Source organism: Plectropomus leopardus, chromosome 19 (assembly GCF_026936395.1).
Source record: "Plectropomus leopardus strain MGB_pleo_1.0 chromosome 19, ASM2693639v1, whole genome shotgun sequence".
Taxonomy (NCBI): Eukaryota; Metazoa; Chordata; class Actinopteri; order Perciformes; family Serranidae; genus Plectropomus; species Plectropomus leopardus.
In genome coordinates this window covers 5,589,322-5,604,716 of record NC_142194.1, presented here as the reverse complement: position 1 = coordinate 5,604,716, position 15,395 = coordinate 5,589,322, and the positions used below count along the sequence as shown (strand labels likewise).

The window sequence follows — 15,395 nt, the reverse complement described above, 5'->3', positions numbered from 1 at the left end:
ATCGATTTAAATGTTAATTTTTGCCAAAATCCTGCAGGGGGCTCGGTAATATATAAATGTTATAAGTTGATGTTGCAGCATGAGACCAGATTCAGTCTTAGATTTCATAATATTGTAATTGTTGTCTTTCAATTGTTGTATTTCAGTAAAGTGATGCCATTTTCTGAATTTATTACAATATTTGCCTTTACCGTATTACCCAGATTTCTAATGATTACTATTAAAATTACAATACAATACCAGTAACATTTAACAAAAACCTGAAAAAAATTAAAAAATAACAATAAATATATTAAATAAACAAAAAAACCCAGATTAAATTAAATTTACCAACAATAACCAATTTAAACCAACCAAAAATTGAAAGTACCAATAATCAACCTTACAGTATCATCACAATATCGATAACAAGTTATTTGGTAAAAAATATTTTGATTTTTGATTTAAATCAAAATATTGACCCACCCAGCCTTTGTCCTGATCTCCACCAAACCAATGCAAATAAGAGCATGTTTTTTGAAAAATCTTATTCACAGATTCATTATCAAAAAGATTGCAGGAAGGAAATTATAACCTGTTAAGCAGCAAAAATGAGGTAATGAACTCATTGGGTACAAACTAATTTCTCTGAGTCAGGCTGCAAAAACCTTCGAAAAAAAAATTGGTAAAAGAAAAAAACATTTTTTGTTAATGTTTCAAACTCACAAACATACCTTCATGTTTTATATCAACAGTTTGCTCTGTACTTTTACGAGCAAAAAAAAATCTGACGGTTAAAAATGCAAGAAAAAGTGAAAAACCAAAACAGACGTTTTAAAAAAGCTTGTTTTGTCCACCTGACAGTCCAAAACCGAAAAATATTCAGTTTATGACAGTTCCACCGAATATCTGGCCTTTCCAGTGGACGTAAGGGATTAATAAATTGTCTAATTAGTGAATCTTTAAATTGTTTTAGCTCTATCATTGCACGCAGGGATTGTGTTGTAAACAGCATAGTGAGGCCTGCATTCCTGGCTCACAGCAGCCGATGTGGCAGAGCACCAGAGCCGGAGCAACCGGAGACGCTGACAATGAAAAGAGTGGAAGAGCGATGGCAGGAATCGCAGGCACGAGCACGGAGACATTTCTATTGATTCTATTTCTGTAGTCGAACAGCTTCGTTGGGCTCTTATCAGTGACATTCCTGCAGCGTGCACATGCACATGCATGTTCTGTACGTCGTTACTCAACGCTGCAGCCGTGCACGCCTACAGCTGCTTTCTCTCTTTATCTGCTCATATCTTTATGTTTTCTTTTCTCATTTTTCCCTCTTTTTTTTAGATAAGTGTGTAGGGCGAATGTTTAAGTTTGCATTTATTTCTGTAGCAGCTCTTAAAATGGATGTGAGTATCTTTGGTCTTTGGAACGAGGTTTAGGGTGTAAAGCCGGACATTTGTTGACTAAATGCAGTTTTTTTTTGTTAAATTCACAGATTCATTCATATAATATGAGACGGGTCGATCAGCTTCACCCTCCGTTTTACAAAACAAAATATGGAAAGTGTTCCCTCAGATATCAGTGTACAGATATGGAATGAAGAACATGTTATCAAAATAATATAAAAATAAAATAAATAAGGGATAAGAGATCTTTGTCTTTACTTTTGTACTTTTTTCTTTAGTTTTTAATTGGATTAATGTTCACTGACTGGTTACTTTTTCTGCTCTTTGATTTCATTTACTCTTTGTTGTATTTTTCTGTAGAATATAAACTTTTTTGTTAAACTAAACGTTTTTGTTTTTGTTTGTTGTTTTCTTGTTGGGGGGCGGTGCTTCTTTTATTCAGCTGGATTTTGTAGAGTTTTATAGTTTTAGGGTGCAACTAAACTAAACTGAAAATGCAGCTAGAAACTGTTTAAAGGGTAACACTAAAATATGATATTGATGTACAGTTCAAAAAGGAAAAAGATCATTCTTCATTCTGTCATGAAAACATAAAAGCAGGACTGAGTTTCATTGTTGTGCAGCTTTTTGGCGTCAGCTTTACAAAACTGTTCAATACTCTGCTGGACCTCGGTGCTCCTCTGCTCTTTGGCCAGAGCACTTTCTAAGAGCGCGATGCTTTGAGCAGGAATTCTGATAATGCTCTGAGTTATGAGCGGCCGAGCCCGCTGTCACATTTAACTTGAAAGACTTGGCATTGAGCCTTACAACCGTTCTCAGGGTTAATAAAGCTCCACAGCCCGGCGGCTCCAACACAGCGTCCACTTCTTTCATAACAGCACAAACCGACCTCAGGGAGGGATTTATTTTTGATAGTAGTTTTCTTTTTCCACTACTCGTGTTGCTTTTGTTACTAAATGTAGTAAAAGAAGTAAAAGTGAAAGAAGAGGTAAGTTAATGAGGACATTATTCACCATTTTCTAAAATTTTATTCAGCAAATAACTAATCAGCTAAATGAAAAACAACTGACAGATGAATCAACAGTGAAAATAATCCACAGTTGCAGCCCTGAATGTTTCCTTTATGACTGTTATTAATTATCTTATTAATTATCGACCAATGTGAGTAAATCGGAGGAGAAACACCAGCCCTTACTTAAGATTCTTCTAGTTTTAATTTTACTTCAGTATCACAGTAATTTAGAGATATTTGAGTATTAATGGGGACATTGAAAACAATCACTGTCTATAACAAATTCGGCATACTTATAATAGCGCTAATATGTCAAAATGTAAACAGACACAAAAAACAGGGAAACGGCGCTTACTGTCTCCATGGCAGCAGCGTCATGCTTCCTGTTTACGTCCCCTGAAGCCCCCAAATTGTGGAAGTTTTAGTGTCAAAGCTTAGGGCACAATTATCCCATGGAGAAAAACCATGAAGTATTTGTTTTTTTGGAGTGAAGTGGGTTTTATTATTCATTTATGTTAATTTCGAAGGTTTATTAAACTGCATTTTAGCACCAAGTGCCTCAGTTTGCATGCTTTTCTTCACGTGGAGGCAGAAAAAAAATCATGATGCTACAAAACCATCTTTTATTTGGACGTCTGTGAATCTTATATTAACAGTGTTTTATTAAAATCACGTAAAGTTTTAACATAAACTTCAACCTTACAGAATTTAATATCAGATTCATAAAGCAGTTAAGTTTTATCTTGTGTTTCATTGGCAAGAAATAAGGATGTACATCCTCCATTCATGATGTGACTACATACAGAAACAAACATTTTGTAAAGAGTCATTGGATTGTGAACTTGTGTGTGTGTGCGTGCGTGAGTGTGTGTGTGATGTCATAGTGGCGTCCGGTGAGCCCCCCGAGTCTCGGCCTCACAGGGTGGCTGCTGACACTGAAACACTTGCTGTGTGTTTGTGTGATGATGAACTCCGATAACGTCCTTTCACCGAGTGGGAAATGAGCTCAGCTGTCAGCTTTAGCCAACAATCTGTCTGCAACAACACAGATCACGCTGCAGCGAGCACGACCAGACTGTCTCTAACACGAGAATAAACCCTGAATGACCGACAAAAGCAACGTTTTTCTCTTTGACTTGAAAATGCAATGCAACTATAGTTTTTATTCAGCCCTGTGTGCCGTATGTTGTTATAGAAACACTTCATTACTGAACAGAAACAAAGTCTGTTTGACACGTGAGATCTTTGTAGACAAATTTAAAGTCTTTGATCGAACTGACTGATGATCTATATGAAATATTCACACTGATCTGGCTGCACAGCATGAGTTTGCGTCTCGCTGGCTTTTGGTATTAACATTATTTAAGTTGCAGTTGGTAAATTTTATAAAAGTAACTTTTTACCATGTTGCTAAAATTCAACCTCAGATGTTGTCAGAAACATATTTTTGTGTACTGTTTAGCTGTAAAACGAGAATGTTTGTGACCTGAATCAAAATAAAGTTTCAGCCACCGTAAAGAGCAAACATTCTACCATTTAATATTTAATATTATTTCATGCTTGTTTTGGCGATTATATATCACAACAAAACCAGGTGCTTAAAGGAAATAAATAAGCCAAAAACAAAATAAAAAAAACTGCAAAAACAAGTCACTTCCATGTGATTCCTCATTTAGACAGTCATTTCTTTTATCTGAGAGAATATTTTATTTTATTTATTTATTCTGTTAACTGTCTGAAAGTCACACTTTAAACAATTAGGTTCCAAAATTAAATAGAGTTACTAATTGCTTCATAATACAGTTCCATACAATATAAAGAAACAAGTACAATAGCAGAAAATGCATTTAAAATACAATATATACACATTCATATACATATACACACATACACATATATGCATACATTCATATATACACATCCATGTAGATATATACATATGTGTATACAAAAACATATACACTCAAAAATGAAATAAAAAAATAAAGTAAGTAAATTCTAAATTTGGTAATTAATTAAATTACATGACATTGGAAATGTGAAATATTACTTCAGCAACAGCAGGTTAACAAAGCAGAGTATTTTTACAGTGTTGTAGAAGTACTTTTAGGATCTGAATACCATCAGTCTGTTTCTAACTCTTTAATGCCTTTTGTTTGTGTGTGTGTGTGTCTGTACTTTCTGCAGATTACTGTATGTTAATGGGCACATGAGCGGAGGGTAATTGGATAGATCTCATCCTGTGTTACAGTGTGTGTGTGTGTGTGTGTGTGTGTGTGTGTGTGTGTGTGTGTGTGTGTGTGTGTGTGTGTGTGTGTGTGTGTGTGTGTGTGTGTGTGTGTGTTGGGTGTGGCTGACTGTTGCTCTGCACTGCAATCATGAAATCAGAGACAAACACAGACTTTCTGCCTTCCTGCCTGTTTGTTCTTCACATTTTTTTATCTCTTTTTCTCTAAATATTCTGGTGTCCACACGTTGGCACGGCGTAAACCTTCTTATCAAACAGATATAGTAAATCCCTTGTTTGTAAATTCGGATTTGGCAGCCTTGGTTATTCTTGGCTTGTGATGTTTGACCAAACATGCGAGTTGAAGACTTCTTTTCATCCTCAGACCTGCTGTTTAACATGAATTTTGGCTTTTATTCTGCTTTTCAAATGGCTCGCCACATAAAATTTACCCCATTTTTCTTCTTTATTTTTTCAGCTAATAACATACAAACCCCGAAGGATTTATTCAACTTATCTCTCATTGCAAGGATTCACAGGAATGCTGTGACACATAAGAAACAGCTTATGACTAATGCATTTCCCAAATACTTCACTGCCTAGAATAAGCTCTGAGTTACAGAGATACGAAGTGCTGTTTTTACACATTTGGAATCCGTTTTGTGTCTTTTTGAGGACATTTGTAGGCTAATTGGATCTTGATACATCCACCAATTTTTAATTGCCCTGATTTTTTGTGCCTGTTTCTGAAGATGTTAACCAACCTCTTCCTCTGTGTGTGTGTGTGTGTGTGTGTGTGTGTCTGCAGACGGATGTAAACGCCTGTTACCTGCGATCAGCTCGGGCCGGGAACCTCGAGAAAGCTTTGGACTACCTGAAGAATGGAGTCGACATCAACATTTGTAACCAGGTGAGACAGCGTACGTGATAACACGCAGTCATCAGAAAACAAGAGCGAACCTTCACTTCGTAGAAATCTGTTGTTGGCGTTGACTATTGCAGTGCGGCTGCCGATAAAGTCTGTAGACATTTTGATATTTCACCTAAAATCACTTTTAACAAAACATCCACAAAAACCTCTTAAATAATTCTACAGCAAAATGTTCTCGTAATACAGCTAAATACACTGAATTCATATCTAGAGCCCGGATGATATGGGATTTTTGAGACTAATACAGATATCATTTTTATGTGGATTGTGCGCTGATTTTGCACCGATATGATGATGCAAAAGTACTCAGAAGGCTCAACTTTAACAGTTTATTTATTTAACAGTTTTCGAACATTGCACACAAACAAAAATAAAAAATAAATAAAAAATAAAATCAACATCAGTACCGCATGTGTCTTGACTGGCCATTCAAATAAAGAATATAAAAATAAAATACACAACAGTACTTTACGCTCTTTGCTGACCATTTAAATAAAGAATAAATACAATAAAATAAATAGCTAAATAAACATCAGTACTGTTCAGTATCAGTCAATTGGCGACCATTTTTAAACCACCCAAGTATCGTTTTCTGCATCATGTGATCTGTAAAAAAGGTTTTATTATAAGTGAAAATCAGAATAAATAAATGCAGATGCCGATATGCTCCAATATGTCCACGAAAGGCCGATGATATGGATAAATCGCTATATTCATGTCACAATATTGTCCCTGTAACACCCACAAATGTAAAAAACCACAAACGTAAAACAAATCCTCAGCTTTTAATGTAATAATCCCACAAACATGACACGGTTGCCCACTACAAACGAAATTTCTCCGTATGTTATAACTATGACAAACACTAATGACAATGAATAATAAAGCTGCTGTATACAGTCCATTTGTTTAAAGGTGTATTTAGGTGTAAGAGTAAATAAACATTGACCACAGAAATCATTATTTTTCATTTTCATATTACATTTGTGATTAGTTATTACAGTTTTAAAAGCTGAAGATTTTCACCTTCATACAAACATAAATCCCTGCAAATGTGATCGCTCGTCCCAGAATAAAAGTCCTGGATTAAAAATCTGGTGTCATTCAGTGTTATTAGCAGAGAACTGAACAGGGTTAATGATTTTTCCCAAACAAGACAACAAACAGAAGCCTCGGCTGTTGAAAATAAGGGTTTTTTATGCATATAACGGCTGTGATGTGTTGATTTTGAAAGCTCTCTGTTTCCCTCCAGAACGGTCTGAACGCTCTCCATCTGGCCTCGAAGGAGGGCCATGTGGAGGTGGTGGCTGAGCTCATCAAACACGGCGCCAACGTGGATGCAGCGACTAAGGTGTGTGTGCCACCCAAGAGTCAGACAAACACACACACACACACACACACACACACAGACACACTGCAGTTTGCTTCGTCAGCTTCTTTTCAAAGTCACTTTGCTTTAGCAGCAGTAAAAGAGATAAACGGCTGTGTTTTAGCAGCAGAGAGGTTGACCGAACTGATTTAGTGAAAGGAAGCGGTTTTGTCGTCGTCATCGTCGTGTGTGTGACAGCGCTTCCCACATAAATGTTTCTAAATTATGTGACTGTGATGTAACTCCACACAGCAAATGCATCCACCGAGAGGAAAAGTAATTACATTTAATAAGGATGCGTCTGCGGATAGTTCCTCTTCCTGTCTTTATAAATGTAAAGTGTGTGTGTGTGGTACACATTGAAGTGCATGTGAACACACAGACTGTTAGAGAAACAGGCTCCAGTTTTTTTCACTGGTGCTTTATACGAACTCCATCAGAGGAAAATGATGGAAAAATCCAATATTTAACTTATTGTATATAGTTACGTATGTCAGCATGAAATTTCTTGTCACAAAGCAGTCCAGCATGAGAGAAAAGGAGATACAGCAGTTCAGATTCAGGAATGAGGGGTGTGTGTGTGAGTGCGTGAGCGTGCGTGTGTGCGTGTGTGTGTGTGTGTGTGTGTGTGTGTGTGTGTGTGTGTGTGTGTGTGTGTGTGTGTGTGGAGTTTCCAGTGACTGCAGCTGCTGTTTAGCTGCTAAAGCTGACACACATGTGACAGGTGCATCCATCAGAGGTTCAGTATGTAACTCACTCTCACAACCACTCTGCTGCACGTTTTCAACATCCTCTGTTTCATCACCGTGTTTTTCAACTTTAGAGATAAAAAAATGTAATTTTTCTTCACTTTAGACCATTTTTACTGCTGCTGCACCTTCCTAAAAATTCAGATTACAGATAATAATATCTTGATATTATGTACCACAATAGATAAGCTGTCTGATTTTTGTTTTGCTTTATTATCAAAGGTTCAGTGTGTAATAATCGTTTACTTAAACCTGAAAATAAGAATCATTGTGTTTTTTTTCACCCTAGAATGAGCCGTTTATATCTACATAGAGAGCAGATCTGCATACACGAAGATCACCATGTTTCTACAGTAGCCCAGAGCAGACAAACCAAACACTGGCTCTAGATCGAAAATTCGTAGTTAGCAGCCCTCTCCACGACGAGCGACCTCAGCAAAAACGCAGGAAAACACCAGCTGTACTTGATTTAGTTTATAATTTAAGACTTTTTACATCTGTGGGTGGATTATATTTGCAGGATTATTACCTGTTGTCAACATGATATCTCAAAAACAGTTTTGGGGAAATTTTGTCAAATTTAGTGCAAATGTCTCAAGGATGGCCTGATTACATTTTGGTGGTCATAGGACCATGCATTTGTCTCATTCTTGTGAAAACAGTATCTCAAGGACACTATGAGGGAATTTCTTCACATTTGAAGCAAACATCCACTTGGGCTCAATGATGAGCTGATCAGATTTTGGTGTTTAAAGGTCAAGGTCACCATGACCTTGCATCTGTATCATTTTCATGGGTGCAATATCTGAAGACGGCCTTGAGAGAGTTTCCTTATATTGAGCACAAACTTTCACTTGGACTCAAAAATAAACTGATTACAGTCTGGTGTTCGAAAGGTCAATGGTCAAGGTCACGGTGACTTCATACAGCATGTTTTTTGGCCTTTGGTGCTCACCTTGAAACTCAGATAATTATAGAGATCTTCTGTGTGTGAAGCGCCCGTGTTTTTACATACATGAACGTAAACTGTAAGTGAAACTCGACTGTTGCGTGGCGGCGCACAGCAGCGTGGCGGAACATTTAGTTTTAACACGAAACTGCTCGATTCAGTGTTTATATCAGTTTTAATCACCTGGTCCTTTTTTTATTATTTTTGTCATCTATGCAGAAAGGAAACACAGCCCTCCACATCGCGTCCCTCGCTGGACAAACAGAAGTGGTGAAGGAACTCGTCACTCACAACGCCAACGTCAACGCACAGTCCCAGGTAAAAAAGTACACACACACACACACACACACACACACACACACACACACACACACACACACACACACACACACAGAGCTGTTGGGATCCCACGTTTGAGTGTAGTGCGTTCATGCAGATAAATGCGAATACAACTAGTGTACACACACACACACACACACACACACTCTCCATCTGTGTGTGTGTGTGCTGTGTCAGCAGCTCTGCAGTGTTTCCTGGCCCACATTCACTTGTCACCACACACACACACACACGCAGCTCTGGTCACCACAGCAACCATAATAATGTCACGTTGGAGCCGAGAGGAAGAAAATGAAGTTGGAGTTGATGAGCTTAAATCTCTTAGTGCTGCACTGAATCTCGTTAAATCATCATTTATCATGTTATTTTAGTTTTATTAAAAAGCATAATTCAGTTTACAGCACTTTAAGGAAAGCAGATATTCATTCACAACACTTTTGACAAATTGTATCTATAATTGATGTCTCGGGTCTCTGCAGTGCTCCTGCAACCTTATAATCTATATTAAATAAATGGGCTGGGGGAGGAAAAGAAAATATAATATCGTGATATTTTTGACTAAATAGCAAAATATCAATAACAAAAATACACTGTAGGATCGACTTTTGGTGCTTTCACAAAATTTCAACACAGTGACATTTCTGATAAATAACTATCATTAATGTGGATATAATTAGTAATTGGGTAAAGGCAGATGAAAGAACAGCTAGAATAGTCTTAAGCTCAGAAAACTATGTCACTTTACTGTAATGCAGCCTTTAAAATCAGGAGGAGACACTTATGATATTAACATATTCAAAATCAAATATTATTTTTGTCTCATTTCACAATATCGAAATAATATCAATATATTGTGTAGCAGTACATATCTCCCGGTAAACTTTATATTTTAGTTTTTACATATAATGTTTTTGTGGATTACAAAAATGAGATGAATGTGTTTATTAGTGTATTTGGAGGTACTACTGTTTTGTTTTGTTCGTTTTTTCACTCTATGTGCTTTTCATCTACCTCTCAGTAAGCAAATGGAAAAACCCCCAAAATATTAAACTATTATAGCCAACAAACGTATCCTCATATAACAGTTCGTATGATATCTAACCAATTAGTGTCCTACGAATGGCATCATCACACTATGTACTTTACATAAAGCGACATTCTTATCAGAAAGATACGTTTTTGACAAAAAGTTACATAACTTGGTTGCGCATCGTCACATTTCTCATGTAATGTAAAGTTGCATACATAACTTAACATTTCATACATACTAAAGGTTGCATTATTTAAAGTTTCATACTTAACAAAAAGTTATGTAATTTACATAAAGTTACATCTTTAATGCAAAGTTATATACGTTAGTTATAGAAGAAGAAACGTGGTTGGGCATCGTCATCCTACGTACTAAATGTAAAGTTACATTATTGTAGTTACGGCAATTAGGTTTAACTGAAAGACATGGTTGGACATCGTCACATTACGTACTTAACGTAAAGGTACATATTTAACCTAAAGTTATGTCTTTAACACACAGTTATGTAGGTTAGTTTTTGGCAGTTAAAGTCCTGTATGTTAAGTTTAGGAAAAGAAACATAGTTAAACATTGTCACATTATTTACGTAATGTTAAGTTGTTTACTTAGGTGTAAATGCACGAATTTTAAGTTTGTGATTTTACTTTATTTTACTACTCTCCTGGGGGAAAGTCCTGTGTTGGTTAAACCATCCACCACGTTAATCTGCCTCTTCATACAGACTTTCGCTCTCATTAGTTTTCGTCTTTGCTCTTATCAGCGCATTGGTCACATGATCACAACCTTCCCGAGTGTGTGTGTTATATACAGAATCAGTTGTATTACTGTTTGTAGGTGTACATGTAAATAGTGCATGAGACCAGTTTGAGTCAACTTTTTAATTCTGCAATTACTGTAATTAATAATTGCAAACTGCTGCAATGCAGTGTTTAGCTTTGTGAAAAGTGTTTCTGCTCAAAAATGATGCTCAGTTTTTCCAAAAAGATGTGTGGCCAGAAGTCTGCAGTTTCTATTCCTGAAAGTTAGTTTTATTTCTTCCGTGTCCTTCGTCATTGCTGCGTTCTGACTGTGACGTTTGACTGAAATGTTATGAGAGAATCTGTTGGTGCATCGACACCAGAATAAATACAAAGAAGAGACGAGGAGGAGGAGGAGGAGGAGGGTGAGCTGTTTTGCACACTGAAGTGATTTTGGGATCCTCGTGTTGCCATGGAGACGTGTCTTCTTGGCCTTGTTCTGGTGTTGCACCACACACATACACACATGCACACACACACACAGAGTCCTCCTCAACCAGAGCTTTTATCCTCGCAGTTATCAGGTGTGAGGTGTGCGCGGAGGTGACAGTATGTACTCCATGATAGCTCTGCTGGAAAAGTTCACTCGTGTGCGGCTGTAGAGGTCGTACAAGTTCAAATCTTCAGTCATAATACTGCATTTAGTAACAATAAATCATGATGAAGCACACTTTTCTTCAAATTAAATTATGAAACATACTCTGATCCCTGATGAGGGTGTCTCTCTTTGGCTGACTCAGTTGACAAATTAATCTAATTTATCACATTAATGCAAAAATCCAGTAAATCCAATACTGCCATAAAGCAGTCCTGCTTATTGATTTTTAACACTGCCCGCAATGACCTCATGCAGGCAGAGATATTAATGTGACAGATCATGATATCGCCCAACCCCACTGTGGAGTCAGACTGATTTGTACCCTCGTTATTTCACTGTACATGTTTTGTTAGAAATGAACTGATATGTGACTTTAAATTCACCCGGGACAGTGTGATTTGGTAAATAGTGCAGAGACTTGTAACTCGTTTTCAGTCACTTTTGATTAACTAATGATTTTCAAGTAATTTCTAATGTCTGAACAGTTTGTACACAGCAGCTCATGTGCACAAAAAGTGACATTTGTCTACAGACAAACTTGAAAAATATGGAGAACAGGTTTCCGGTTGTAAGTATACAATGATTTTTTTTCACATTTTAAGATTTATTGAATTTTTTTAAAAGAGGAAATTCTACAAAGAAAATTACAACTGCCAAACTCCATCCAAATCAGCCTCTTTTGAAAGAAAAAGATTCATTCTTTGGCCTAGCCCACATGTACAAGATGTTTTTGAACACTGAGCTTTTTTAATGTGTTTGGGTGTTTTGTCGGCACGCACACTGCATTTAAGGTCACTAAAAGCGAATCTTTTGCTTTTTTGGCAGTAACATTTTTCTGGCTTCTGATTGGCTAACATCTTCTTTGTGTGGCACAGAGTTATGGTTGTATCGCTGCTATTACAATGTTTGCTGATGGTCATTTTTATGAGAACAAAGGAATAAAAAAAAAAAAATGGCTATTTACAAAAGTTAAGTTTCTTATTTTTTTTAAAAACAATTTCATTTTTGTCTAACTATTTAAAAAAATCAGCAATTACAAAAGTATATAATAATAATAATAATTTAAAATAATAATAATAATAATATTTTTTATTTATAGACCACTTTTCATACAAGGGATGCAGCTCAAAATGCTCATCAATAAAAAAAATTGCAAATAAACAAACTGTGTAAATGCAAAAAAAAGAAAGAAAACAGAGATGGTATCTTATAATTGTGACTTTTTAAAGTTTATCAAATTTTCAAGTTATTTACAATACAGTTTTCTTGTATTTTTGAGATGTGGAAGTCATAAGTCATTTTGACTTATTTATGCACTTTTTTTTTCTTCTTTTTTTTTGCACAGACTCAGTAAACAAGAGTTGTGGCATAATGGCCCTTTAAGGACAGAAGTCATGATAGTGATTGTTTTTCTGTTTTTTTGCAGAATGGCTTCACTCCGCTGTACATGGCAGCGCAGGAGAACCACATGGACGTGGTGCAGTTCTTATTGGACCACGGCTCCAGTCAGAGCATCGCCACCGAGGTAACGCAGCAGATCTCAGATCACTGTTTGCACACACGGGTCCATAACTGCCTCTAATAGCTCCCCTTCATTTAGCCTCCCAGTAATTAGACTGCTGCTCACCAGCAGACTCTGTGGTGTAAATGGTTAATAACTGGTTGCCGTCGGTGACTCATTCAGGAGACAGAAGCTGAATAACATCAGGTCTTTGTTTATTAAGATGTGATAGATTATTAGCAGCAGAGCATGACAATAGACTCTGTCAGTGACCTTGACTGTCTCCAGAGGGAACTGGTGACGCTAGCAGAGATCTGTGTGTGTGTGTGTGTGTGTGTGTGTGTGTGTGTGTGTGTGTGTGTGTGTGTGTGTGTGTGTGTGTGTGTGTGTGTGTGTGTGTGTGTGTGTGTGGGAGTGCTACGCTGTGAGTGTGTCAGTACAATCCATCATCTGCTGTAGTACCGGCAGACAGCCAACTGCCACTAAAGTGTGACAAACACGTCCAGGTTTTGGCCAAATTTCTCCGTCTGAAGCACATTTATGAGACCAGTGATGATCATGTTTTATCTGCACTATCAACACATAGATGTATATTTAATCTGAATATACCACCACAAAGTTCAGTTTCTGTTCTGTTCAGTTATATTTCCATATTGTACTGGATTCTGTGCGAAATAATAAGTAAAAGATTGTGTCAGTAGACGATAAAATGCCTGAGTTTCAGTATTGATATTATAGCAATAATGTTTCCAATACTTCACTAAAGTCAAAATATAAATACTGCTGTCTAAAACATGCAAAGGTCCAGAATTCAAAATGTTACTGAAAGGATTTTCCTCCAAAAATAATGAATATATTCATACAGAAGTAATCTCTCTTTTAATTTGGTGTTTTAGTGAGTATTTACAGCAGGAAGACAGTAAATGTGGGACTGACTTAAAATAAACTACCATGTGTGTTCAGTACCCACTCATCTTTCCTGTCATCTGTTTTTGTTTCACCTCCTCCATCACTCCTTCTTTTGTCTGCCTCCTTCTCCTCCTCACCACATCTCTCCTCCTTTCCTCCTCCACCTCCCCTCGGTCTCCTCCAGCAGGAGACGTGAGTGAATTATTCATGTGAGGAAATATATATCCATGTTTGAAGCAACTCACAGTGTTAAATAATTCATGTTTCAGCATCGCATGAGGCAGAAAACATCAGAAATCTTTCAGTTTTTTAAGATATTTTGTCTGCATTTGATATATTTTTGTAACAAAAACCCTAAAAGACATTCATCCTCAAATTTTATTTTCATGATTTAATGCTAAGGTAGTATGAAGGTCACTTTTTTCATACCTATTTATTATAATTAATTTCTCTAATTATGATTTCGGTATTTTTTGTTAAATTGGCAATAACTTGTCACGTAAGAAATATATGTGTCAGACTTTCTGTTTAGTTTTGTGTGATTTCATTTAAAGGTCCAGCGTGTAGGATTTAGGGAGCCATTAGCTCTGACATGCCAGACAGCATTAGGGAAACACTGATTATTAACATGAAACTGCTTTTTTTTAGTATATTTACTGATACTAATCACAGGATCCGATTGCTGAGAGGAGGAGACCTCTGCAGATAATGCGGCTCCTGGTTAAACATCCAGAACAATAAACGCTGAAGGATTTCTAGTCAGGAAAAGTTTCAGCTGGTTGCAATCTGCAATCCGCACCGCTAGACGCCATTAAATCCCCCTAAACCTTGCACTCTATCATTTTATTTATTTTTTTTTGTGAATTTTGTTTCAGTGATGCAGATTTTTGCTGCATCATTCTTAATTTTCAGGCTTGCAAAAGTTAAAAATCCTCTTTTAGTTGCTCTTTGTTTTATGATGCTGCTGTTGTCCCTTGAAGTATTTTTAGGACATTAAACTGACTTTGTGAATCCATAATGATGAGATGAAACAGGAGGGTAGTGCTCTCTGGGAAGGCTCATGACTTTTGAAATTCTTAAAAAAAGAGCATGTTTGTGTGCCCGTGGGTGTGCTGCGGAGACGCTCGTGGATCTGATTACGAATGTGTGTTAGCGTGCATGTGTTTGTTTGGCTGTTTGTGCTCTCGCCCGTACAGTTTTGTGATCTCTGAGGGGAGCTTCTGCTTTGATGTGTGGGTGTAGTGATGCTGAGTTGGTTTTATCCAGACAGCCGGCGTCCTGTGTAAACACACACACACACACACACACACGTCTGTGCACACACACATGCACATAATCTACGTGTTGTTTTACTTGCGAGAAATCTTTTGCTTTTCTTTGATGATTCATAGATTCGGCTGCTGGTCGCTTCTGCTGTGTGTGTGTGTGTGTGTGTGTGTGTGTGTTGAATGGATCTGTATGCAGTTAGTTTCATCGTGTCCTTTGTTAGCGAACATTAGCAGCTAAATTTCTTTTCGATTTGTCCTTGAGCGAGACACTGAACTCCTACACACTCCTACTCTCTTTCGAGCATTAGCTAAAATGCCTAAATCCACTAATGGT

General features: G+C 37.0%; 1 protein-coding gene across 26 annotated transcripts in view; it reads left to right on the top strand.

Moving 5' to 3' along the window:
• The window catches only part of ank3b (ankyrin 3b), a 178,268-nt gene that overhangs the window by 74,247 nt on the left and 88,626 nt on the right, over window positions 1–15,395 (top strand). For all 26 annotated transcript variants that reach the window (XM_088069699.1, XM_088069698.1, XM_088069700.1 and 23 more), the window contains exons 2-5: window positions 5,430–5,531; window positions 6,805–6,903; window positions 8,839–8,937; window positions 12,810–12,908. In XM_088069699.1, coding sequence (XP_087925825.1) covers window positions 5,430–5,531; window positions 6,805–6,903; window positions 8,839–8,937; window positions 12,810–12,908 — 399 coding nt within the window. The remainder of the gene's footprint in view (window positions 1–5,429; window positions 5,532–6,804; window positions 6,904–8,838; window positions 8,938–12,809; window positions 12,909–15,395) is intronic.